At 42.6% G+C, this 26,025-nt stretch overlaps 2 protein-coding genes across 18 annotated transcripts in view; both read right to left on the bottom strand.

Annotated features, from left to right (window-relative positions):
* KALRN (kalirin RhoGEF kinase) overlaps positions 1–26,025 on the bottom strand; it is a 705,836-nt gene that overhangs the window by 312,862 nt on the left and 366,949 nt on the right. For 12 of the 16 annotated variants that reach the window (XM_055568424.1, XM_055568425.1, XM_055568444.1 and 9 more), the window contains 3 exons: positions 19,743–19,934; positions 6,930–7,138; positions 3,433–3,607 (listed from right to left, as the gene is read on the bottom strand). In XM_055568424.1, coding sequence (XP_055424399.1) covers positions 3,433–3,607; positions 6,930–7,138; positions 19,743–19,934 — 576 coding nt within the window. The remainder of the gene's footprint in view (positions 1–3,432; positions 3,608–6,929; positions 7,139–19,742; positions 19,935–26,025) is intronic. The other 4 variants (XM_055568429.1, XM_055568430.1, XM_055568437.1 and 1 more) reach the window with 1 other exon arrangement.
* LOC129643633 (melanoma antigen preferentially expressed in tumors-like) lies at positions 23,136–25,386 on the bottom strand. 2 transcript variants are annotated; one of them, XM_055568448.1, is made up of 2 exons: positions 24,844–25,386; positions 23,136–24,181 (listed from the first exon to the last, which is right to left on the bottom strand). In XM_055568448.1, exons 1-2 carry the CDS (start codon positions 25,282–25,284, stop codon positions 24,173–24,175), a joined length of 450 nt encoding a protein of 149 aa, XP_055424423.1. In that variant the 5' UTR covers positions 25,285–25,386; the 3' UTR covers positions 23,136–24,172. The 2 variants fall into 2 exon arrangements, with proteins under 2 accessions (XP_055424423.1, XP_055424421.1); XM_055568446.1 differs by having other exon boundaries at positions 23,137–24,239.

Here is a 26,025-nt window from a genome sequence, read left to right as displayed (position 1 = left end):
AAGAATACTATTTGAAATACAGAACTGCAGCTTCTGATGAAAAAGTCAAGCTTCCTTCACCCTAAGGGCACAGTGAATTTTGAGATTATTAGTGACAGAATACATACATAAGCTAACACAGATGAGCATGTAGAGAGCTGAAAGTTCAAAAACAGTTTATTGAGTGTATATTATCAAAGGAGTTTGGAGACCACTGACCTGTTCCTGTTTCTAAAAATATTTTCTTTCCAATCATTCTAATTAATTGTATAAAAGGTGAAATGCATGGAAGCATCAAAAAGAAGAAGAAATTTTCCATATTCTTACCATCACAAGATAAAGATTATTTGCATTTGGTGAAGTGTCTTTTCTATTACAACTGTTTCTTATAACATGTCTTTCACAGAAGGAGGCTGAAGTTACAGGGAAAAAACTTGATAGAATATCTGTGAGTCATTGCTTCTGGTCTCCAGGGATGTGAAGAAGGCATATCAGGAATGCAGTCTTGGTTTTTTAACTTTTTCCTAATACGTTTGGGATAAGTGTCACTCTTAGCCGGGGACCCTCAACACCACCCCAGGTACTTCGGGAGCCATATAATTACATAAAAGGAGACTAATGCAGCAACTCATGTCTTATCTTAGTTTTAAAACTATTAGCCCATGCTAGCCATCAGTGACATGGTTAAGGAGTCTTAACTTAGACTCCCCAGATGTGGGGGGCAGGCCTGCACTGGTCTTCAGTAATCCCTAGGAATTCTGAGTATGCCCATCAAATGCCTTCCTTTAGGGAAGGAAACCATAGCTGTGGGTCCTGCAGTGACAGGCTCTGCCCTGGCTTATATCAGCTCCACACAGCTCTCATTACAGAAACCACCCTCAGTTTCACACTCTGAATCTTCTCTAGAAGCTTGCCTTTTACCTCCACAGTGAAACACTAGCTGGCATTTGAAATAATCTCATCACCCTCAAATATAACTCTGACAATCTGACTTAAAGCAGAAATTTTCCATAAGTTTGGCAGGATTTTCATTCCTATCTAAGATGAAAAGCAACATTTCCCCAAGTTTGGGGCCACACCTGCAATGGGGAACCAGACCTCTGCTAAAACCTGGGTGTAGAACCAAATTCTTATTCCCCTCATTTGACCTATTCACTATTTTCATCTCCCTCATTTTATTAGACCCTTTACTGCTTCCTTACTTCAGCTTCGCTGCATACCAAGCTGTCCAAGTTGTCAGGGTGGGAGGGGAAACTTATACAACACAAAGGCTGAGAAATGCAAATCCTACAATTTAAATATCAAGCTCTTCTACTGCAACATTTAAATAGGATCAAATTTTAAGCTATTTGATCTATAGCCAACTTTATTATTTTTTTTTTTAAAAAGGCATATTTTTTTTCTGTAGGCTTTGGGCTGGAAATGGATTGTCCCAGAATCGCTGCAGGCAAACACATCCTAATGGTGCCCGCAGCTGATGTCAATGGGTTACAGTCCAAGTGGCGAAGTGAAGCTAACCGACCCACTGTGGAACTAAACCAGCAACCAGACCTCAAAACCACAGCCATCTCACCAAGTAAAGCTTAAACACCCAAACCCTTAGGTTATTTCCTTCCCCTTAAGCATTTTTTGATGTGGACTTGGAAGGATAGGGAAGTAAATAAAGAACACAACAGCCAAATTCCCACACCTGCTAACGTAATTCCCTCGTGGATGTATTCACTCTCAGTGGGTGAAATGGAGTCAAGGACAGATGGTGGGAGTGTCCGTGGCCAAAACTACTGCAACCAAACATCACCTCTGTTTATTTCTCACTCTCAATTATCACTCTTTCTTTTATCACCTTTGTCACCCCATGTTCATGCCTTTCCACACACCAATATCTCTAATTTTCCATTGGCATTTTCATTGTTCTTTCAATATATGTTTAAATACCATTTGCAACCTGAAATCACTATGAGTACCAGTTCAAAATAGGTTATAAATAAAAAGTATAAATAAATTCACTTGAAGTTATGGAATGAGTTGGAAGGATAATCAAGATCTAGATTTAAAGACTTATCTCTTCCTTTATTTCAGAAATTGTCCAGAGAGCACCTTTTAGAACATGACATCTTTAAGTAAAACCTTGCAGTGGCTTCTAGGAAGTTAGGGTAGAGGTAAAGAAGAGAAAGGTCAAAAGAGAGTCAGAGATAGGAAGGATGGCTCTAGGGATTGAAGAAGAGGGCATCTGTTGTCAAAACAGCTTTCTGGCCTATAAGCGGTTGAGAATGACACTGAGACTGGAATATTGGAGCATTCAACATTTGAAGGGTTTCCCTGATGGCTCAGATGGTAAAGAATCTGCCTGAATGTGGGATACACAAGTTCAATCTCTGTGTCTGGAAGATTTCCTAGAGGAGGGAATGCCAACCCACTCTAGTATTCATGCCTGGAGAATTCCTTGGACAGAGGAGCCTGGTGAGCTACAGTCCATGGGATCACAAAGAGTCAGACACAACTGCACGACTAACACTTTAACACTTACGTTCAAAAAAATAATAATTTTCCTTCCCAAACCAGTTCCACAGAAGTTTCCGTAGATATTGTTGGGAAGATCAATCCCAGACCCCCAGAAGCCTCAACTTGGAGGAGATGGCGGAATGCAAAGTAAAGTTTTAATGAACGGTAGAGAGAGAATTGGTTTTCCTTCACAACACACCAGCCAGGAGCAAAGAGAAGACATAGTTTTTAACCATTTGCCATCGCTTAAAAGGACAATACGCCATAGGTGTTGAATGTTTCTCACGGCTCAGAAACCCTACTGACTTGGCTTTAGTCACTGGCTTAAAGCAGAATAATAAAAGGCTGGTATTATGTGGGGCAGACATTATTAGTAGGCATCAAAAGAGGACATAAATATACCAGAACGCCAGATTCTGACCTTCCCAGGATGAGCTGAGGCGCTGATGAGATGAACCAGCAAATGACCTTTGCACACGCTTAGTTTCTTCATAAGCAGAAAGCAAACGAAGGACTGGGCTTTCCTTCCTCTGACTTCCTGGCTGCTGTGTAAGTCCATCCAACCCCTAATCTACAGTCACCAGCTGAGATGACCACCTAATTTTAATACCTTCCTACTCAAGAAGCTATAGGACTTAGCAAATCTACCTCAGTCACCAAACAACCAACTCCGTGGTCTTCCAGGAACCAAAGTGCCAAGCAAGAGTCCAGTGAAAACCAACAAACCCTTCCCAGTGGACTAATCCCAGAGACTGAGGAGAGGGCCTCTGCTTGGCAGTGGGGTGAAAGGGTCTGGAAGGAATCTAACACGGTGATCATGAATTTGCTGATCTCTAAAAATGTATTGTGATACATAATCCCGTCCAGTCCCCTTAGTTTAGCTCTGGGGCAGTACCCTTGGCCGGGAAGCAGCCTGCCCTCCACCTGCCCATACCTCCCCCCCACATCTACCTCAATGGTGTACTGCTCAAAGATGCGCAGCTGCAGGAAGATGTCCAGCTTGATCTTGCGTTCGTGGAACAGCTCCTCCATTTGCACCTGGGCGTCATCCAGCTGCTGCAGAACCGACTCTATGTGGCTGATGGAGCTACTATGGGGCGTCTTGTTGTTGGACACAGCCGAGTCCCTGTGGCACAGTGGGAGAGAGAAAGGAGGGGGCTTGCCATATTAAAAGTGACAGTGGAGAGGGAGGCTTCCTTGTCTCAGCAATAGGGATGGTAATCAACAGAGTCACTCAAGCAATGGGTGTTTATCAGACTCCTATTGTGAGCCTGGCACAGTCTGCCTAATAGGTGAGCCAAAGATACATGTACCCTCTTTGGGGTTCACAGCACTGTAACTCCGAGATTAGCTGCTGTCCTGTTTCTCAGACAGAACTGTGACAGGAATCAAATGAAATAGCACATGCAAAGGGGCTCTATAAACATCAATGAAATGGAATGGTTCCAAACATATATGTAGTCTAATATACACATATTTCCATATACACACACAAATACACATATCACAATACATAAAGGTAGACAAATTAAAAGTATATGGAAAAAATCCTTCCTAGTTTTAACTCACAGGATCATGGTTAAAGTAAAATGAGATCATGGTTGCAAAAACTATTCATCCCCTTTATAATTCTATGCCAAAGTTATGGCTGGTATTATTTAATAGGCTTCAAGCTGTACTTAGGAAAGCTTGAAGCCTGGCTCAAATCCCTGATCTGACATACATGGGCTGGTGACCTTGGGAAATCTCCTCCCTGAGGCTCAGTTGCCTCCTGTAAAGTGGACTTAATAATCCTCACCCTGCTCATGGCATGGTTTGCTGTTAAATAAGATGGCATGTATGACTGTACTCTGTGACCAGGAATGTGCTGTATGAATGACTGTTAATTCTGAAAGATGTGTCAGGTTCTTACTGGGCACAGGTCCAGTTGGGGAAAGTAGAATCTAGGGCACAAGAGGCTGAGCAATGAACAAAGGCTTCAAAGATGATAAGCCCTGATTTGAGTGTTAGAAGAAAAGGATGAACCAAGTAGATGGGAAGGGTGGGCTTTCTGAGCAGAGAAGGTCCATACAAAGGCAGTAAGGGGAGATGACACATCACAAAGGGAATAAAGAGATAAACATTGATCGAGATAAACATTGATCTGCTGAGACAAGCGAGGTGGTAACACCTCCAAAGAGACCGTTACAATAGAAAAACTGGAATTCACTACGTTTAGATTCTATAGGGCCTTGAGTGAGTAAGCTAGAGCCCCTAGCCTTGAAAGAAACAGGCACATTCATTATCTCATGACATCTTGGTTTCTGATACAATCTAAGAAGTCAGAGGGGAAAGTCCTTAGTTTTGAATGCTCTCATCAGCAGCTTTTCTGAAGATCAGGTCCTTTTGGCCTATGTCTGACTCAGAAGCAATGGTATCTGAGCTCACACTGTTACTGGAGGGAGCACAAGGCCAAGAGCCTCCCCTTCTGTCATCTAGAGGACTTACAGTCCCTCTCTTCTCACCTTGGCCTATTTGGGCATGAAAGCCCACCATGCACAGCTTCCCCAACCATGAAAAGAACTCAAGAGGAGTACCGAACACTATACATCGTGCATTTGCTGAGAACAGCACTATTGAGAGGATGTGATTATATTTCTGATGGCTCCCCTCAGTCTTTCTCTATCACTCAGCTTCCAGAATGAAAAGGATGATTTCTGGCCCCTTTGTATAGCACCTCTGTCACTGTCATATACACTAGAATCAAAGACATAATGTAAAAGCACCTTAGGTGCCTCAGTGTGAAGAGTCATGAGGCCTAGGGAAGACGTGTGTGCTGGTGTGTGTGAGGCATCTTGCCAGTGTCTACTAGGGATTGTTTACTTTTTTCTTTGACTGGTCTTGATATCAAGGAAGGGAGCCTAGATGAGTGTCAGACTAGTGGAGGAAGGAACAGTCACTAGTGGTTCTTGTCACATGTCTGTGGTCCTCTCTGAAATCCATAGAACTTAAACTTGTAGGACAGGCATCAGCCATATCATTGTCTCCACCAACACTGAGCAGCCTTCAGCCCTAAGGCATGGTGCAAGGTGGGCAGGGCATCTGCCACAGACTCAGTCCCACAGACAAGCCAGCCAAGCTTGTGGAAAGCATTTGGAAAGAAAACACAAAAGCCATGACATAATTCTAGAGTTGACAAGCTCCTAGAGTAAACTCCTTAAATCACACAGATGAAACAGCTGAGGCCCAGAGAGTTTAAGTCACTGCTCATTATTTGGAATTTTCCTCAGAAGCAAATAACAGTGGAGTTTCCTGGGCAGGCAGACAAAACTGTCATGTATCATACATCCATGAAGATGAACCAGGGGAAGAAAGGAAAGAGGCTGTCTTGTTAGTATGCAATAGGAGGACTCAGAACATGGCCTGTGAATGTTTGGAAAAGAAATGATCGATCCAACAGAAAAACATGCCAGGGCTATCTTAAGGTAAGTTCTTATTGTTTATTTAATTGGACAACTGGTTTGAGTGTGGGGGGTGGGAGGAAGCCCTCTCCAACTGAAGTAATTCCCTCTGGCCTCAGGATTGTCCTGGGTCTTGCTGATGAGATTATTACTATCTGGAGCTGGCAGAGGTCCCAGCACTCAGTGATCTGGGGATAGGAACAAGTCCCCGCATGCAGGCATCATTAGTGCCATCAAATCCTATTTACATATCACCTGGGCACATGGCCGGTTGCTGAGGGCTTGCTCAAGGCCTCATGACACTTCATCTGAGGAACTGATGCCCTTGACAGGGACAGGAAACTAGATATTGATGCAAATGGAAAGGAGGCAATGGGGTGGATTATTAGAAATGAATATAAGGTGTCAGACAGGATTTTCTAAGATTCATTCTTAGCTATATTTGTTTAGGGCAATAGAGAAGGAGTTTTATTTTCTGGGTACCAAGGCATGGTAGAAAGGTCATATGTGGGTAAGCAGAGAGCAGAGTAGGACACATTACACACTCTCTACGTTCGCATGAGGCCAAAGGCAATCATTTGGGGTCACATATTACTGACTGGAGCACTGGAATTCAGAATTAGCCCAAGACCAGATGCAAAATAACACTATGTTCCATAATGGCTATTTCTTCGCATGATCAAATATGCCATCATTCTTAATGAAGATGCTGTTTGTTTTCTATTGAATATTGCTAAATTTTTATTGTATTTATATTACTTATTGATCACTGAATAACATCTTCAATGATATACATAATTCTTTGAAACATAAGAGCTTTTCCACTGACTATTTCATTCTAAATTCAAGTTGGGTATGCTACAGGCATTTTTATATCTGACAGATGGAGAAACTGAAGCTCACACAAGACCACAAAGCTGGCTGCAGCTGAGCCAAGACCAAGGCATGATGACTTATCTCGTGTCTAGTCCAAGGCATTTCCCACTGGAAAGCACCGCCCATGCTGACCTGGCCTCGCTGGGCTCCCCCAGGGAGGGAGGCGCTGACCTGAGTTGCTGGATAAGGTCTTCGCCCTCCTTGATGACATTAAGTGTGGCATCCAGAGTAGCGGTCTGCTGCTGCTGGAACTGCTTGATCAGTTCCTGGACCGCATCCACAGAGTCTGCACAGACATCCTCCAGCATCTCCTTCTGAAGGTCTTCCATCCATGTCCATAGCTGTAGGGGATAGAGAGAGCAGAGTCTACTCAGGGCACATGGGAGTGGAGGGCTGGGGTTAAGGGCAAGAGTGTGGAACTCAGGTTATCCAACCTATTCTCAACTACTCAGTCAATATCAGACTGTCCTTCTAATCAGCACCCTAAGGGTCAGTTTACATCTCTGTATTTATATTCACTATCCATCTCTGCTAAGTTTACTCCATTAGTACAGGCATTCCCTAAGGACAGGAATTACCCTCTGCTTTACTTTCTAGTGGTTCTGGAAAAATGGTCTTAGAGCAGGAAGCTCACTCATTTTTGAGAGAGTGGGAAGAACAGGAAACTGATGGACAAATTCTATTTCATCTTTCATAAAGGAGGACTCTGCACAGTTCCTGCATATAGCTAGAGGCTGATTCCCAGAAATGTATCATGATTTTACAAATATGCAAGAAAGAATGGGATGTTCACTAAGAACCAAGTGAAGATTAATTAAGAAAATATGTGTTAGGCTAAACTATTTTTTTCTTCTCAGGACTGCTTTGTTGGTTAGAAAGTTGACTACTAAAGAGGTATAGCTTATCTTAATTTCAATATAAGACATTTCCCTCGTGATATTCAAGATGATGAAATGCAGTCAGGATGATATTACTGGTCAGACAACTTTAAAAGAGCTAGTTCAGTTCAGTTCAGTCACTCAGTCATGTCTGACTCTTTGCGACCCCATTAATCACAGCATGCCAGGCCTCCCTGTCCATCACCAACTCCCAGAGTTCAACCAGACTCACGTCCATCGAGTCAGTGATGCCATCCAGCCATCTCATCCTCTGTCGTCCCCTTCTCTTCCTGCCCCCAATCCCTCCCCCAGCATCAGAGTCTTTTCCAATGAGTCAACTCTTTGCATGAGGTAGCCAAAGTACTGGAGTTTCAGCTTTAGCACCATTCCTTCCAAAGAAATCCCAGGGCTGATCTCCTTCAGAATGGATTGGTTGGATCTCCTTGCAGTCCAAGGGACTCTCAAGAGTCTTCTCCAACACCACAGTTCAAAAGCATCAATTCTTCAGTGCTCAGCCTTCTTCACAGTCCAACTCTCACATCCATACATGACCACAGGAAAAACCATAGCCTTGACCAGACGGACCTTTGTTGGCAAAGTAATGTCTCTGCTTTTGAATATGCTATCTAGGTTGGTCATAACTTTCCTTCCAAGGAGTAAGCTTCTTTTAATTTCATGGCTGCAGTCACCATCTGCAGTGATTTTGCAGCCCCCCAAAATAAAGTCTGACACTGTTTCCACTATTTCCCCATCTATCTGTCATGAAGTGATGGGACCAGATGCCATGATCTTCATTTTCTGAATGTTGAGCTTTTAGCCAACTTTTTCACTCTCCTCTTTCACTTTCATCAAGAGGCTTTTTAGTTCCTCTTCACTTTCTGCCATAAGGGTGGTGTCATCTGCACATCTAAGGTTATTGATATTTCTCCCAGCAATCTTGATTCCAGCTTGTGCTTCTTCCAGTCCAGCGTTTCTCATGATGTACTCTGCATATAAGTTAAATAAGCAGGATGACAATATACAGCCTTGACGAACTCCTTTTCCTATTTGGAACCAGTCTGTTGTTCCATGTCCAGTTCTAACTGTTGTTTCCTGACCTGCATACAGGTTTCTCAAGAGGCAGATCAGGTGGTCTGGTATTCCCATCTCTTTCAGAATTTTCCACAGTTTATTGTGATCCACACAGTCAAAGGCTTTGGCATAGTCAATAAAGCAGAAATAGATGCTTTTCTGGAACTCTCTTGCTTTTTCCATGATCCAGTGGATGTTGGCAATTTGATCTCTGATTCCTCTGCCTTTTCTAAAACCAGCTTGACCATCAGGAAGTTCACAGTTCACATATTGCTGAAGCCTGGCTTGGAGAATTTTGAGCATTACTTTACTAGCATGTCAGATGAGGGCAATTGTGTGGTAGTTTGAGCATTCTTTGGCATTGCCTTTCTTTGGGATTGGAAGGAAAACTGACCTTTTCCAGTCCTGTGGCCACTGCTGAGTTTTCCAAATTTGCTGGCATATTGAATGCAGCACTTTCACAGCATCATCTTTCAGGATTTGAAATAGCTCAACTGCAATCCCATCACCTCCACTAGCTTTGTTCGTAGTGATGCTTTCTAAGGCCCACTTGACTTCACATTCCAGGATGTCTGGCTCTAGGTCAGTGATCACACCATTGTGATTATCTGGGTCGTGAAGATCTTTTTTGTACAGTTCTTCTGTGTATTTTTGCCACCTCTTCTTAATATCTTCTGCTTCTGTTAGGTCCCTACCATTTCTGTCCTTTATCGAGCCCATCTTTTCATAAAATGTTCCCTTAGTATCTCTAATTTTCTTGATGAGATCTCTAGTCTTTCCCATTCTGCTGTTTTCCTCTATTTCTTTGCATTGATCGCTGAGGAAGGCTTTCTTATCTCTTCTTGCTATTCTTTGGAACTCTGTGTTCAGATGCTTGTATCTTTCCTTTTCTCCTTTGCTTTTCGCTTCTCTTCTTTTCACAGCTATTTGTAAGGCCTCCCCAGACAGCCAAGTGTAGTTATTTGAATGGAATAAGTACTGGAAATGATGAGGAGTAGAACTGAATTGGTAAATTAATGGATTGATAGCTCTTCCTCATAGTGAAAACAGGTGGCCTTCCATGGTGCTCCACTTCTAAATGCTCTCAGCGAGCATTTTCATGAATGGTGGAGGGAAAGACATGTCTGATGTTTGCTTAGAAACAAGGAATCTTCCCCTGGTTAGCAGAAAAGATAAGCTCATGACTCTACCAGGAGAAAAGCCAGTAGAGAGAAAAAATTGATAGAAGGAGCCAGAAGATGCAGACTGTGACTGCTGTTCTTCCCATAACCTGTGGTGCCTTTGAGTATATCACCTTTGCTTGTCAGACTTCACGTGTAACATAGGCTGAGGAGAGCATAATATAAAAGTTAACTTACAGTTCTAACATTCTGTAAGTTTTCCATGTCAAAAACATGGATAAATATCCATCTTAAGAATATTATTTCATCTTGCTGGTATCAGTATGGTAAATCATGGTGTGGCCTTTATAACAAGGGGTTAGAAAAGAGACAATAAAGAGAGACAAAAATAATCTTCAGACTTTTGACAAGTTATTCTTGTCCTTAGGAGAGTAAAGGCCTTAAGTGTGACAGAAGAGGTTGAGTTCATAAGACTAAGAAGCCCTGGAGGTAACAAATAAAGGGAGGTGTTCTTTTTGGACAAGTAAGAACTTCTCTGAGCTTCCGTTTCCTAATCTACAAAATGGAAAGAAAAAGATTTGACCTGCTCACTTCAAAGATTATGAAAAATGAATTATTTACTTATTATCAATGCTTTAAATAAACAGATAGCATTATTAATAAGCCTATTGCAAATTATTATTCAGTGTTTCTGTCATTTAGCAGCTTGTGTCTGGTTTAGTTCAATTTACTTATTTATTTTTTACAAATAAGCTTTCTGTTGTAAAACACACGTTTTCCAGACTATTTAAGCTGAGGCACATTTTCCTACAGGTATGAATGTATCTATTTCAAATCAGTATGAAATCAGAAAGTTCAGGATATTGGTCACTATAACTTAAAGTTACTTCAGACTTTGTGGCTGCTGTTTTTCCTGGAGCAAAACCATTTTCCAACTATGCTGAAGTCCTTGGGTATAAGACAATGGAATCTCTGAAAAACTGCTATATAGAGAGGCAATATAGCACAGCAGTTAAGAACTTCTAAATCAACAATACATTAATTTTAAAAATTAAATAATAAAGGAAGGAAGAAAGAAAGAAAGAAAGAGAGGGAGAGAGAGAGAGAAAGAAAAAAAAAACAACAAAAGGTAAGAAAGAAAGAACCCCCGGTTCTACCACATATTAACTCTATAACCTTGGGTAAGTAATGTAATAGTAATAGTTGTTATCCCTACAGAGTTGTAAAGATTATTAATAAATTGATATATCTGTGTGTTTTATGTCTTTATGTATACACACACAAATAAATGAGATACATGTGTGTATGTATATATACCAGAGAAGGCAATGGCACCCCACTCCAGTACTCTTGCCTGGAAAATCCCATGGACGGAGGAGCCTGGTGGGCTGCAATCCATGGGGTCGCTAAGAGTCAGACACGACTTCACTTTCACTTTTCACTTTCATGCATTGGAGAAGGAAATGGCAACCCACTCCAGTGTTCTTGCCTGGAGAATCCCAGGGATAGGGGAGCCTGTTGGGCTGCCATCTATGGGGTCGCACAGAGTCGGACACGACTGAAGTGACTTAATACATACACTCTACATTTATATAAATTTTATATATAAATATATACATATGATATAATATGCATATCACTTAGAAACAGTGCCTGGCATATAGTAAGTGCTAGATATTATTATATTTAAAAGATATTTTTATGCAAGTCACCTCCAGTTCCCACTAGAAGACAGAGGAAAAGTTTGAACTATTCCATTTTTAAATTGGTAAAAGATCGATACTGGATTTGATCTTTCAATATGCTAACATGAGTTGGGCCCCTCTTTTCTGTTTTTTGCAACTTTTTCCTGGGATACGTAAAGAAAACCTAGAGATTGAAAAGTCCAGAAATTTCCTTTTTAAAAAAAGCGAGAAAAGACAAGACTATGTGAAGAGAGAGAGATTAAAATTGTGGATAGGAAACAGGTCACTTAAGAAAAACAAATTTAGTGTGTCCAGGTAGAAAAGGCACTGGATGGAAGACTGCTCAGGATGAGGTTGGTATTCCTATTACAAGAATGAGAGAGCTCAGAAGCTTATAGATATCTTAAGGAATTTATTTTATTCAAGATAATTTTGTTCTCAGTACCATCCTTAAGCTATTTTAATGGCTTCATAGCTTGGAGTTTCTTTTTTTTCTCCTCTTCAGTAAGAAACTTGAACATTTCTGGTGTAGGTCTAGGGAAGAAAGTCAGCATTATTCTGTTCTGAGGAAATCCACCATGACTCATGACACTCCGTCCACCTGATAGCCATGTAGCTAAATTGTAGGGACCAAAGATCAAACTTGCCAAAGACGAGATGCCAGTGTAACAACAAAAAGACTAGAGAAAGATTAGGTGTGTCTGAGGAAACACACCAACCTCGGGAGTCAATATCATTTTAATAAAAATGTGTCCTACTCCTGTATATTCTCTGATTAATGAGTTTAAGTTGATTTTTCACATTATCAGGTCATATATTCTACTTTATTATAAAGAAAATCTTGTCTGCTGCTGTTGCTGCTAAGTCGCTTCAGTCGTGTCTGACTCTGTGCAACTGCAGAGACGGCAGCCCACCAGGCTCCCCCGTCCCTGGGATTCTCCAGGCAAGAACACTGGAGTGGGTTGCCATTTCCTTCTCCAAAATCTTGTCTAAGGTAGTTTAAAACCTACCACTAAGGAAAATCGACTAAGAAATCAATGATGTACAACATAGATGCCACTCAGCCCAGTGGTCAGCAGCCTGCTGAGGAAAGGAAAGGGCCGGTCTACCTTCAAGAGGATAAAATGTCAAGTAAAATTGCTATGGAATTTGACTCAGAGATAGGGAAGCACCAGAGACAAAGGGTTAGTGATAACATTTCTTCATTTTTCCTTCTGTAAAAACAAAACCAAAACAAAACCCAGAGGGAAAGAAGTTCTTGGATGGAATTGGTATGTACTGGGGATAATTCTCGATCTTGCCATTGTCCTAGCTCTATGATCATGGGAAAACTACTTCAAGTATTTCATACTTAAAGTACATGTGCATAAGTGTGTGTGTGCAGGTGGGTTCTCCAGAAGCTGAAGTAAAGAAGAGAGTTGTAATCAAAATGCCTCTCTAAATTGAAAAAAACTGCAGTCACATCTTTGACACCAAGACACCCAAAGTCCAGAGAGTTTAGCAACACTTTGAAGATAATTGTACTACCAAGTTAAGATACTATTTAGTATCTGGAAGGCTTGAGTGGAGAACCACAGGAAATCATGCACAGTCGCCCCCTGGTGTCAGCAAGCTTAAATTGCAGGCTCATAATTCTGAAAAAGCACCTCCGAGGGATAAACATTAACATCAGCGTGACTAACCTATGAGTAAGGGCCCATATTCCATTCCTTAGGCTGCAAGTTTTCTACTGTCTGAATTTCCTGCAGGTCTCTGTCTGTCTATGTGTCCATCTGACTTATTCTTGAAGAGCATGCCTAGACTGAAAAGAATCCAAATCAGAGAGTCACTTCTATTATTAATTAATTCATTATCAGGGAGCCAACGAGACTGAGTCAGAATTATCTTGTAGTTCAAGTTATCACAAGCCACTGCCAGAATTGAGGTGAAATCATGGAGTGAGTGAGGCAGCTCAGGAGCAGCCACCACATGTTTCTTCCTGCTGTCCTCCATTTCCATTTCTCTCCCCTACAATAATCTTCCTAACCCTCTGGTTATCTACAGTCTAAAACATTAATTAGCACTGTGCCTCTGCCACCAACCCACCTGCTCCTGAGAAAAAATCTCCTGTTTCAGCCATTTCCAGACCCTCTGTTCTTGATCAAACACACCTGTGCAAAGACCATTATTTCAGGGTTCTGCTCTCTGCTTGGCAAAAATTATTTGGGCCCTGCTTCCCAGGTGGGAGCCTGGTGGGCTACCATTCATGGGTTTGCAGAGTCAGATGCAACTGAACACGCATGATACATACACTTAGGTCTCTTTATGTGTTCTCTCAGAGAACACATGTAATTATGGCCCAAAATACCTATATCCAAAAGAATGAACTGATTTGAGACTCTCTGAACTTTAGTAGAGGGGGAGTTAAGGCAGCCTTTCAATGAGCTACATAAAGTTTGCTCTAAGACTGAAACCAGTGAGTTCAGGAAGGGCCAGCGCATGGACCCCATTCTGCTTACGTAGAGGGGCAGCCTGAGAAAAGGGCAACTGAAAAGGGCAGGAAGGGAGGGACAGGAAGGAAGAAACTAGGTCTGTAGAAATGATGAGGTTTATGGATGAGAGGTTAAGGAAAGAGGTAATTTTACTCTGTTGCTTTCTCCTGTTGATTGGCTGTACCATTTGGACAGTTCTGGTAGCCATTGTGCTGATACAACTGATTGACTCCTGGAGATGCAAAAGGAACACCAATTTCATGGGATGAATCACCCCTCCCTCATTTTGAAGGCATCATTTGCCTTTGGCATTGACTACCAGTTTTTATCTCTTAAATAAATACCATACCAGCCTAACAACTGACATGGAAGAAGTTGTTTTGTTCTTAAGGCCAATAATCCCTTTTGAAAACTGATTTAGTTTTGGTTCTATAGTGGGCAGATAAAGGAATATGTGTGTATGTGTGTATCTACGGCATTTGTGTTATACGTACCTATTTGAGCAGGAAATAGCATGAAAGAATGATTTCACAGGGTTATAAACAATTGGAAATGGCATTTAATTAAACATTTAACAAAGAGCTGAGGTTGATTATCTTGGACACATTCCTTAGTTAATTTGACTCTCATATTATGACTACAAAAATATCTAAAAACAGTTATTTTGAAAACCCAGCAATTGCAGCATTTCCATGGAAACACAGCAAAGAGAGAGAATTCTGCCTGGACAATCTCTGTGGAGCAGATGACACTTGCCACAAATGCCTTTTTTTTCCCCTGGACAAAGAAAATGAGGACTTGAGTAAATACTTCTCCCTACTTTCTCCCTGAGGTTTCCAGACCAGCAAACAGCCAGCTGGCCTCTTGTCCCCAGGCAAAAGGAAGATATTTGAAAGTTCAATTTCTATTCACAATTTCTATTAATAGCTGAGGTTCTGGATGCATAAGAAAGTTCCAAGCACATGTTTGTCACCTCTCTTTATTATGTAGCTCTTCTCTCAAAGTAGAGATGGAAAGTTTTGTTTTTATAAAATAACATTTATTGGGATTGTTCCTTTCAATTGAAAATATTAAAGAAAACTTATAAAACAAATAAAATATTCAAAGGAAAATTAAATCATTCATAACATTCTTAACTTCTTTGTATACTTTCTTCTAGTCTTTATGCTAAGTGCATAATCAAAATTGTGGTTATGATGGATATACAGCTTTTTATATATTATACCACAAGCTCTTTCTCATGCCATTAATGATCTTTGACACTGTGATTTATAACTGGATAATATTTCACTCTATAGATTCATTATGATTTAATGAATCACTTAACATGGAATATTTAGATGGTTTCTAATTATTCAAGGTTATTAATAACGCTGCAATTAAATAATTAGAAGCCTTTAACCCTCCGGACGCCTTTAGTCACGAAGAATTCACAAAGCCAGCAAACAGAATCAAGCAGACTCTTGAATCTGCAGAAGAAACGAGCCTGGGGGACATCTTCTTCATATCTTCCTTCTGTTTCCCCTCTGATCCTAATTAAAGTACATCTTTGATACAGCTGAGTAGAAAATTATTCTTCCATTCACTCTATTTACTGTAAGAGAGAAAACATCCATAGCAACTCAAAATTCCCTAACAGACTTGTGGACTAGTAAACTTGGCTACTAACCTTGCCATGAGTAAAAATCAGAACTTTGCCTACAGAGTAAAGAGGATGGAGTCAAGAGTTAATTGACCAGGATCAGCCAGGATCCACACTTAGCAAGGTCTGAGAGGCGGTGTGTCTTGAAAGGCATTAAACAGAATAGGGAAAGAGCAAACCACAGGTGTTCCTTCATTAGCCCATTCAAGGATCCTCACTTCTGACTACCCAATAATCCATTTCTGCCTGTTATACAGGCTGTAGAGGAAAGCTCCCACAGGCAACTCAGATTTCCCCACCTGCCTTTTTGTTTACACTGTCCGTAGAGTTCAAATCAAAGAACTGGAGTAGTTGAATGATGCAATTGAATGGGCTTTCCTCCGCCTTTTTATTTTTTCTATTTTCTTTTTTTTAGGAGAAATGACTAGCTTCGCATTGTCAAATAAGCCTGTTTAATATTTATTCAGCGTCACTAAGTATCAGACACAGCAGCAGAAATATTAGAATCTATGTTTACACATCTAAACCCACATGTGTACTCTACATATGAGTACCCCCAATTTAACGAGGGACAGTCAATAATCTCACTGAGATCCCAGCATTGTTGATGAGGTACAAACACAGTGCTCCTATCCTGTCTGGGTGGGAAGCTGGAAGCCCCAGGGAAGAATTTCAAGGAAAAATGATGCCTCTGAGCTGAGTCCTCAAGTTCTTTACAACCTACTTTAGAGATGATGTAAGGATAAATCTGCGAGGGAGTCTCCACTAGGAAAGAGTGGGTATTAGAATTGGAAGACTCCAATTTGTAACAGTCACCATCACAATTATCACAAAATAACAGAGACTAAGTGATACCCCAAAGACACACAGCCATGCCCGGTGAAGATCTAGATCTGGAAATCTGGCATCTAGGATCTTGCTGCATCTAATGTGTGTGTATAACACATATGCATAAGTGTGTACTCACATACACAGGTCGTATTCTCTACTCTGTATAAAAGTGGCCTCAGACAGACTAGTTTGGGGGTAGGAAGGTAACTGAGAGGAAACAGGCAGATAAAAAGTCCTAAAGGATGCTCCCCCATGAGGAGCCCCACTATGATAGCCACTCAAAATGATACTTTTCTTTCCCTCCTGGAAAAAAGTTAGAATGTATATGAATGTATATGAAGAGTTGTAGATCTCTTGAACAGAAAAGGCCTCACAATCACACACCCCTTTGCATCCCGGCAGGACTGCTCCTAATTTCTCTCCTATTTTGGGCTCCCAAAGAAAGAGACTATGCTACTTGCCGACAGCCTCAAATAAATTCCTGGGTTTAGAAAACTCTTCCAAGTCTGTTTCCTGGCTGTTATATGAAAGGCCAATGAGAAACAGCAGGGGCTTTGGAGTCAGAAAGATCTAGTTCAATCCTTACATTTACCACATCCTCACTACAAGACCTTGGGCAAATTATTAATTTCTCTGATACATAAAATTAGAATTAAAAATGACAATTCTCATTGCTATTGACTAGACAGAGGAATAGTTAGGCACATAGTAGGGAAAATTCATTTTCGTTCCCTCTCCCTTTCTCCATCTGTCCCAGTATCATCCCACTTCCTTTGGTACTATTTCATACGAATGTGGTTGCATAAACTGAGCCATGGTGGGAAAACAAGTCTCAGATTCAAACAGGACCAAACTTAGCAAGGTTTGAGAGCTATCTTGGAAGACAGTGGTTAATAACTGCATCCCTGACTATTCTTTCACTTTCTTCATCTAAGAGCTACCCTACCTCTGTCTTGGGGTTTGGAAAGGTAAAAAGATGAGTAAGGAGAAGGAAGAAGAGCAGAGGAGACGAGAGAGGGAGTAGGAGGAGGACAGAATGCATGGTAGCAGGTAAGAACACGAGCACAGAATTTAGGAAGACAGGTCAAGACCCTGCTGCACTGAGCAGCTCTGTAACTTCAGACAGGTTCTTTTCTGGGCCTTAGCGTCTTCATTTGAATATGTGTTTAATAAAGTCTGTATCATAAGATTCTCATGAGGATTACATGAGATGATGTATGTGTCTAGCAAGTAGTCAATATTCAATTAGAAAAGGATACTACCTAATATACACTGAGTGCTTGCAACAGACCAAATCTTAGGCTAGATAAATCACATATATCACACCAGGCTTAATTACTATTATTAATTATGATTATGGACATCAAATAAAGAAGAAGAGGAGGAAAAAAAATCTTGAAATCACATTAGAACCATAAAGGGCCTTAGGGACATTGAGTCTAACTGTGCAACTTTATAAATGCGGCAACCTAAGGCCATTGGAAAAGACTCTGATGCTGGGAGGGATTGGGGGCAGGAGGAAAAGGGGATGACAGAGGATGAGATGGCTGGATGGCATCACCGATTTGATGGACGTGAGTCTGAGTGAACTCTGGGAGATGGTGATGGACAGGGAGGCCTGGCGTGCTGCGATTCATGGGGTCGCAAAGAGTCATACACGACTGAGCGACTGAACTGAAGGCCAGAGACACCGTGATTAGCACAAACACACAGGGTTTTATAGCAGCAGGCTCTGGACTAGAATCCCACCCTCCTAGCTCCATGTCCAGAAGGCTGAAGATGCAGCTGGAGAGCTTTCCTGGGAGCTTCAGTTTCCTTTTCAGGAGCAGCACTTCCCTGGAAACTAACCTGGTCCACACCTCCTTTGGCAGCCTACAGCCCCACAGTCCTCAAAAGCAACGTGGCTCTTGTTCATTCATGCTCTTTTCTCTCACCCACAGCCTCATAATTAAAAGAGAATACACATGCCTTTGGTTTCTGAGACCTTATTAAGAATCGAGTAAGCCACAGCAAGCAGACAACCAGGCAAGAAAACTTGGATTAAAGCTAATCGCCCCCACACCCCCCTTGCTTTACAGACTCTCATCAGAGGGTGGTTGTAGGTCCCAATGGAGAAGCAGCAGAGCCAGCTTCACAGTGCTCCCCAGCCCTTCATCTGCCTGGGGAATCTCAGTTTAGAAAACATCTTTTCATGGTTTAATTCTGATAGACACTGCAATGATCTGCATTCATTCCCACAAAGAGTCAGAAAAGCCTGTGAAGGAGGAACAACCAGGATTCTTAAGGCATTTCAAATATCAAAAATCAACTTAAGTAAGGTTAATTTTTCTTCCTGAGCAGCAATCCAACTTTAAATAATACTTCATAAAAAAATTAATTCCTGGGGGAATACAAGCATGTATACACCTAATGAGTTCATCTGTCAAGGGTGTTATTACAGAAGATGTTAAATGTGCCTCCTCACTGGCCACTTAGACTGCCCCGCATTAATAGGAGCCAAAAATCAACCATAGGTCTGCAACTCTCCTGCTCTCTGTGGGCTCTTTGATCCTGCCAACAATGTAACATGATCCATCCTCCTCTACCCTGTCTCCACTCTGTGAATGATTCAGGGGCCAGATTTAAGCCCAGCCTCCTGCATGGACGGCACCCCAGTTTCCCTCCCTTCACTGGCTTTTGCTCCACAATGAGAAAGGTTAGGACACTCTCACTTTATTAGCACACTGTGGCAGACTTCATTAGATGATTTAATCCTCTGTTTAAAAAAAATAAAATAAAAACTTTGAACAGATTTGCGAACTCTGTATATTCCCTGCTGGTAGGAAAGATGATTTAAGTTCTGCAGGACTCTGATTTCTGATGGGAAACATCAACCAAGAGAAACTGGGTGTTGCGTGGGAAAGAAATCTCTGATCCTCTATTATTGCCTCTTAAGGTGACTATTTCTATACTAGGAATTTCCAAATTTCTCCAGTTGTAGACTGAATGCTCTAACAGACCCCCCCAAACCATCTGCCTCCCCAGCCCTCTCCTCACTAGAAATAATGAGGAAATTTTGCCCCATATTGGTTGAGACCTCAGTGTAAATTATCAGGAGCAAGTTGTTAATAACATCAACCTCAGGAGGCTAGTAACTTCCAGACCACCCAGGACACCAGGCAGACCTCGGGGAGCTAGGAGATCGACCTGACTGTTGCCAGAAAAAAGCAGCCCAGCCCACTGCCCCTCCTTGCTAACTGCCCATACCTCTTTGGTGTGAGTATGGAAGGAGACAGACATGTCCAGCAGAAGCTTCCGCTGCTCCACCCTGCGCACGAAGTCTTGGATGCGCACCTCCAGGTGTCTAGCTGCCTTGTAGATCTCCTCCGGGTCACATTCCCCCGTCTGAGCCAGCTGCTCTGCCGCTTCTAGGAGCTTGTCCGCATTGGTGTATGTATTCTGCCAGCAACGACAGTGAGGAAAAGTCAACTTGCAGTCACGAATGGAGCTTCACGTCTTCCCCCAGCCCACCAGGGCTGCCCAGAGCTGGAGCGCAGTGCGTGGGCACTGAGCCCAGAGCTCCCTAATCTGGCACGGAAGAGCTGAGCGCCCAGCTCACCCACCACCTCCCAGCAAGCCAGCAGCCTGCCTAGCAGCTCAGCACAAGCGGGTACTAGCTCAGTGCCTCCTCTGTGCCTGGGATTTCTCCCAGGTGGGGTGCCCTGGAAAGAAGTGAGCAGACATGCTAGAATCTCCATTCCTCAGCCTCGCCTGGATCCCCTACCCTTAGGGAGATCCATCACTGCCCTCACCGCTCAGGCTGTAACTGCCAGAGTTGAAAATACCTCATCCACAAAGATCAGCTGTGTTTCTATATGAGAACACCAGAGAAATAATAACTGGGAAACTTGCATGACTTTTCCCCCAAGTCCCTTATAACTACTGGTGTTTATCTTTTGGAACAGAGCTATCTCTTTGGAGGGGAAAGGGTCAGAACTCAGGGAATTGACAGAAGGAAGCAGCCACAGCCAGAGTGAGGAGATGCAGGCAATTCCCTGTGTGCCCAGCAAAGGCTTAAAGCTTGCAGGAAGGTTGGGGAGGTGTCTGGTGATTTTGTTTATCTTACGCTACCGCATGCACGCACACATGAACACACTCATTCTTACACACACACTCTCCTCCAAACCCCTGTCTATGTTCTCCAGAGCATTTTGAAAAGCAACCAACTTGTAATTATTGCTCATCAGGATGGAGTCACTGCCTCTGCAATACATGTATGTCAGTTAGTACATATATGCCATGGATACAATTTTTCCTGGGTAGGCTTCCTGTAAAAGAGAGTTCCAGACAGACCCTTAATTAGAGCTGGCGGCTCAGATGTACATTATATTTCTCAACACCCTTATAATGACACAAGGCGCAACAGAGTGATGAACAAGTGAACTGGTGATGATATGAAACTGGCAGCAGAAATAGTCAGGATCAAGTGCAAAGTGAGTGGAGAAGTGGAATGGATTTTGTAGCAATGACTGTGCGTGGTGCTTTACTTTGCCTATATCTGAATGGTCTCCGGTCCCCGGAGAGTTCACTCACCTGAAGACCTGGGTGTTAAAGGTTGAATTGTGTCCCCTCTAAATTTGCATGTTGAAGCTCTCAGCCCCAGGACCTCAGAATGGGGCCCTTATTTGGAGACAGAGTAATGGCAGAGGTAATTAAGATCAAGTCATAGTGAAGTAGGATTCCTACTTCAATATGACTGCTGTCTTTACAAAAATAACACCATGTAAAGAGAGGTACCTCCCTTGTGGTCTGTGCTTAAAGATAGGTCCCATGTGTCACTCATTGTGGGTTCTTCACGCCAGACACCATGGCTGGTAGACAATAGGCACTTACTAAATATCTACTGAACAAACAAGACTCAGAGCTTGAATGAGCATGTCATGTCTGGGTAAGTTGAGCTAACCTCATTAAAATTGGAGAGTAGAAGGAAATCATATTTATAAGGCAGGGAAGGGCCAGATAATAGATTTTACAGTGAGAGGGACAGGAGAGCCAGTGGGAGGGCAACAGGGTCAGCACTAGAAGCAGGGCTCCCTTCTTTACCTGTTTCCCAGCCCTCCTCCCCATCATGACTGGAAAGAGCCTCTAAAATTCAGACCCAGTCATAGCTCTCTTCCACGTAAAACTGTCCAGTGGCTTTCCACTGCCTCTGGGGTAAAACCCCTCAGGGTGCCATGCAAGGCCCCTCTTTACCTGACACTTGTTTTTTCCCTTCAGCCTCAACTGCCCTAAAACAGCCTGTGAAATAAATTGCTTATACTTCTGGAAACTCATAGCACTGGGTCTTCCCCTGTGCTTCTGCCTAGGTTATCCTTCCCCTACTTTTTTTTCCATGACCAACTCTTACTCACCCTGTAAGACCCAGCCCAGGTGTCACTTCCTCAAGGAAGTCCACCCTGAGATCCACTTCCCTCCCAAAGTTGGCCTATATGAGCCCCTCTGAGCTCTCAGAGTGATCTGTGCCAAACCTCTTCTTGGTTCCTGCCATATTCTAATGCCAGTGTTTGCCTTTCTCATCCACTTAGGGGCAGGTAGTCTTTCACTTCTTTCCCTTGGTGCCTGGTACCAAGTAAGTGCTCTATAAAAATTTAATGAATTAATTAATAAATTAAAGAATACATCAATCCCCACCAATCCTAATGTTCAATCCTTGGCCCCATCAACTACTTGGTACAAGATCTTATATGCTAGAATTTATGTTCAATGTTTAATCTCATTTGGTTTATCCTATTTCCTGGCAGAATCGTGAAATAAGAATGTGCTTATAGAATATCAATTAAAGTGTTAATGGAGCAATTCACTGACACCTGTCATTGCCCCAGTTGGGCAATCCTTGTCCCACTGGGGCAAGGATCACAATTGGGAGGGCAACAGGGTCAGCACTAAAAGTTGGGCTCCCTTCTTTACCTGTTTCCCAGCCCTCCTCCCCATTATGACTAGAAAGAGCCTCTAAAATTCAGACTCAGTCATAGCTCTCTTCCACGTAAAACTGTCCAGTGGCTTTCCACTGCCTCTGGGGTAAACCTTCTCACCTTCTGACCAAGCCAACAAGAGTTTCTACCCCAGGGCCAGAATCCAACTCACTATGAGTACAGTTCCTAGGCATTCTTTGGCTCCTCAGTCTCCTATCCTCTGCCTTGGGTTTGATCCCTTGATGACATTTCCTAATTGGCATTGCAAAAATAGGTTATGAGTAGGGGGACATCAATTCCTCAGCCCCTGGGGCTTTTAGGCAGGGCCTGTGGTAACTGGAGCCCTGAGTCAGAGATTTAGGCCATATGGATGGCTGCATTTCCTGTTCTTTCCTCCCTCCATGCCTGTGTCTACCAGGTAAAAGGTTCTAGATAATTCAGCCCTTATGTTGATGGGCATGAATCTCATCTTCACCTCATTGTGCTTTGCAGATCCTGCTTTTTGTTTTACAAACTGAAGGTCTGTGGCAATCCTGTGTTAAGCAAGTCTATCAGCATTGTTTTTCCAACAACATCAGCTCACTTCATGTCTCTATGTCACATTTTGGTAATACTTGCAATATTTTAAATTCTTTCATTATCATTATCTTTGTTGATTTTTGATCATTGATCTTTGATGTTACTACTAGGACTTACTGAAGGCTCAGATGATGGCTAGCATTTTCTAGTAATAAAGCATTTTTCAATATCATGGAGGGCATTTATTCATTTACATTGAAGGTCTCTTTATATCTGATCATCTCTACAGCTGTGCATACACAAATAACTCAAACATGAATCCTCCAGAAATTTAGGTTCATATTTGACTTTAAAAACACATCTCTAAAAGTCCCAAACTGAATCCTCCAGGAATTTAGGTTCATATTTGACTCTATAAACACATCTCTGACAGTACCATCAACTCCCCAAGTCAACATATCTTTCTGGAATCCTGCACCCCTACTGGATCACATTTACTTTTCTCAATCACACTGAGCTGATAACAGAAACCAGGGATGTGTTTTCCCTTCGTAATGTACCTATGTCCTAGATTTCAGTTTCCAAGTGTCCTGAAGAAAGCTTCTGATAGAAGCAACAACTAGGCAGGGTGTTACAGCATTATGTATCGGAACTCAGGTGATCACACATGTCACCATCACAGTGAGGACAGGGGCTGGGACTAACCCAAATCTTCCTGGGACATCCTAAGTCTGTAAGAATCTCCCAAAGTTCAGCCTGTAGCTGGGCAAGTCTCTCCTGATGAAGAATACCCAGAGTGCTGTAACTCTCCCGAGGGACAGGATAAAGCTCTAGACTTAAATCAGGAAGCCTATCAGTATGATGCAGGAGACTCTCTAGGATGGCCATGGAGATGAGATTTCCACACACGTTGATGACCCTGAGCTGGGAGCAGTGGCTCAGGGCAGGCAGAATGGCCGTGAGATGGGAGTCCATGATTCCATACAGGTTTAAGTCCAGTTCTTTCAGAGAGCCTACAACTTTCTCCAGCAGCACTTGGAGGAGCTCAGGACTAAAGCTGGTCAGGATAACACCACTCAGATTCAGGCCCTTTAGCTGATAGATGTTCAGTCACTGGAACAGATTGGTCAAGTCAGATTCTCTAGACAGGCAGTTGGTTATTGAGAAGTTGTCCAAGGCGGGTCTTCAGGCATCTGAGTATCTGGCTCAGATGGCCTTCCAAGAAAGATGGAGATTCCATTAGGAGATACTGGAGGTACTGCAGCCTGAGGATCTGAGAAGTAAATTGCAGAAGATGCTGATTGTCCTGCTCCTCAACAGCAGACACATGAATGGGGCAGAGAAGGAGTTTCTGAACATTGCTCATCTTGCCCAGCTGATCCTCAGCTGACCAGAGTGGACAGCTTCTGAGTGAAACTCAAATCCACCTCCTGTACACAGTCCAGCTTCACTAAACTGTTGCTAAGTCTGCTAAGTCACTTCAGTCGTGTCCGACTCTGTGCAACCCCAGAGACGGCAGCCCACCAGGCTCCCCGTCCCTGGGATTCTCCAGGCAAGAACACTGGAGTGGGTTGCCATTTCCTTCTCCAGTGCATGAAAGTGAAAAGTGAAAGTGAAGTTGCTCAGTCATGTCCGACTCCTAGCGACCCCATGGACCTCCGTCCATGGGATTTTCCAGGCAAGAGTACTGGAGTGGGGTGCCATCGCCTTTTCTGTCACTAAACTGAGAACTCTCTTAATATCTTCCGTAGCCACTGAAATAATCTTCATCTTCTTACAGCATAGTTGTATAGAGCCTTTTCTCTGTCCCACCCACATGAAGAGGTAAGTGAGGAATTTACCCAGGCCTCTTTCTTGAGACAAAGTTCTATGATTACCTCCAAGGGAGCCAAGGGATGCTTTGTCCTTGACATGTCCTCAGCCACTGGTGCCATCAGTGAGCTTGAGGGTACATAGTCCATGTCTCCAGACCACGTCCTCCAGAAGTCCCAGCCAGTATTCCTCAAGTCCAGCACCTGAAATTTGTACTTCCTGGGGTGAAACTTCTGGGCCAGCAGGATATCAAGGCCATCCAGCACTGCTTGTAAGGTTCCCTTGTGAGGCTGCTGCATCAGGCCCTCCAGAGGCAGGTGGGCAAAGGGCCAGGCTTGCACCATGGCCTTCAGGGTCTCACTGTGCCTGCCAGAGAAGGTGACCATGAATAATGGTGGATAGAGCTCAGTAGGCAGATACTCCAAAGAGGTGATGGCTGAGGCTTCGTCTCTCATCAGGCTTACTGCTGCTAAGTTCACAAATCTGGGTGGGTTGTGAACACTCATCCTGACTCTTCTCTGAATTGAATCCAGCTCTGATCTGTTTGGTGGGCTGCTCAGACCTCAGACTTGGTGGAGAACACAGGCAGTGACTCCAGAGTGAGAAGCTTCTGCATCTCTTCTTTGATGATTGATGCTTTTATAGAACTTTTCTAACCACATCTGCCCTCCTTCCAACCACTAACTTCCAATCAGAAGGCACTTCCTGATAAGATTCCACAGTGTCCCTCAGGTTAACCCTGACTGGGTTACTGTCAATCTCCACATGAATTGATTGAGTCAGACCTTCATTAACAAAAGAGAAAGAACAGGGGGAGAGGTGGTGGCATCAAGGACTTATTCATTGATTTACCTCAAAAAATTGGATTGAGTTTTGCTAAAATGGACAGTTGTATCCCTGGATGTGAGAAAGGGAAAGGATTATGGGTTTCTGACATTACACAAAAAGCTAAGTCAAAAACAATGTCTTCAACATATCATTGTTGGGAGATCTTCGGCAAAATCAAAGTTGTTAAATGTCCCAGAATTAAAACAGCTTCATAAAGGCAGTGGTTTCATTTCCAAAGGAAACAAAATAAACTCCTATTTCTTTCAAGTTGTCACTTAAGTGTTATATGAGGAAGATAGCAAATTATGAGTGTATTCAGAGAGTTAAGGGATGTGCAATTGGAGATGTGGTTGGACCTCCAGATTCAAGTTCTGACTTCTTTAAAGGACATCTAGTCAAAATCCTAATGAGAATTAAGG

The sequence above is a fragment of the Bubalus kerabau genome, chromosome 2, assembly GCF_029407905.1.
Source record: "Bubalus kerabau isolate K-KA32 ecotype Philippines breed swamp buffalo chromosome 2, PCC_UOA_SB_1v2, whole genome shotgun sequence".
NCBI lineage: Eukaryota > Metazoa > Chordata > Mammalia > Artiodactyla > Bovidae > Bubalus > Bubalus kerabau.
This window is presented reverse-complemented; position numbering and strand designations above follow the sequence as displayed.

Bases quoted from the DNA above. Each gene is read 5' to 3' on its own strand.
- LOC129643633 (XM_055568446.1), bottom strand. From the start codon at position 25,284: ATGAGTGTTCACAACCCACCCAGATTTGTGAACTTAGCAGCAGTAAGC. The intron at 24,240-24,843 runs GTAATCATAGAA...TTTACTTCTCAG, and splicing joins ATCCCTTGGCTCCCTTGGAG to ATCCTCAGGCTGCAGTACCT.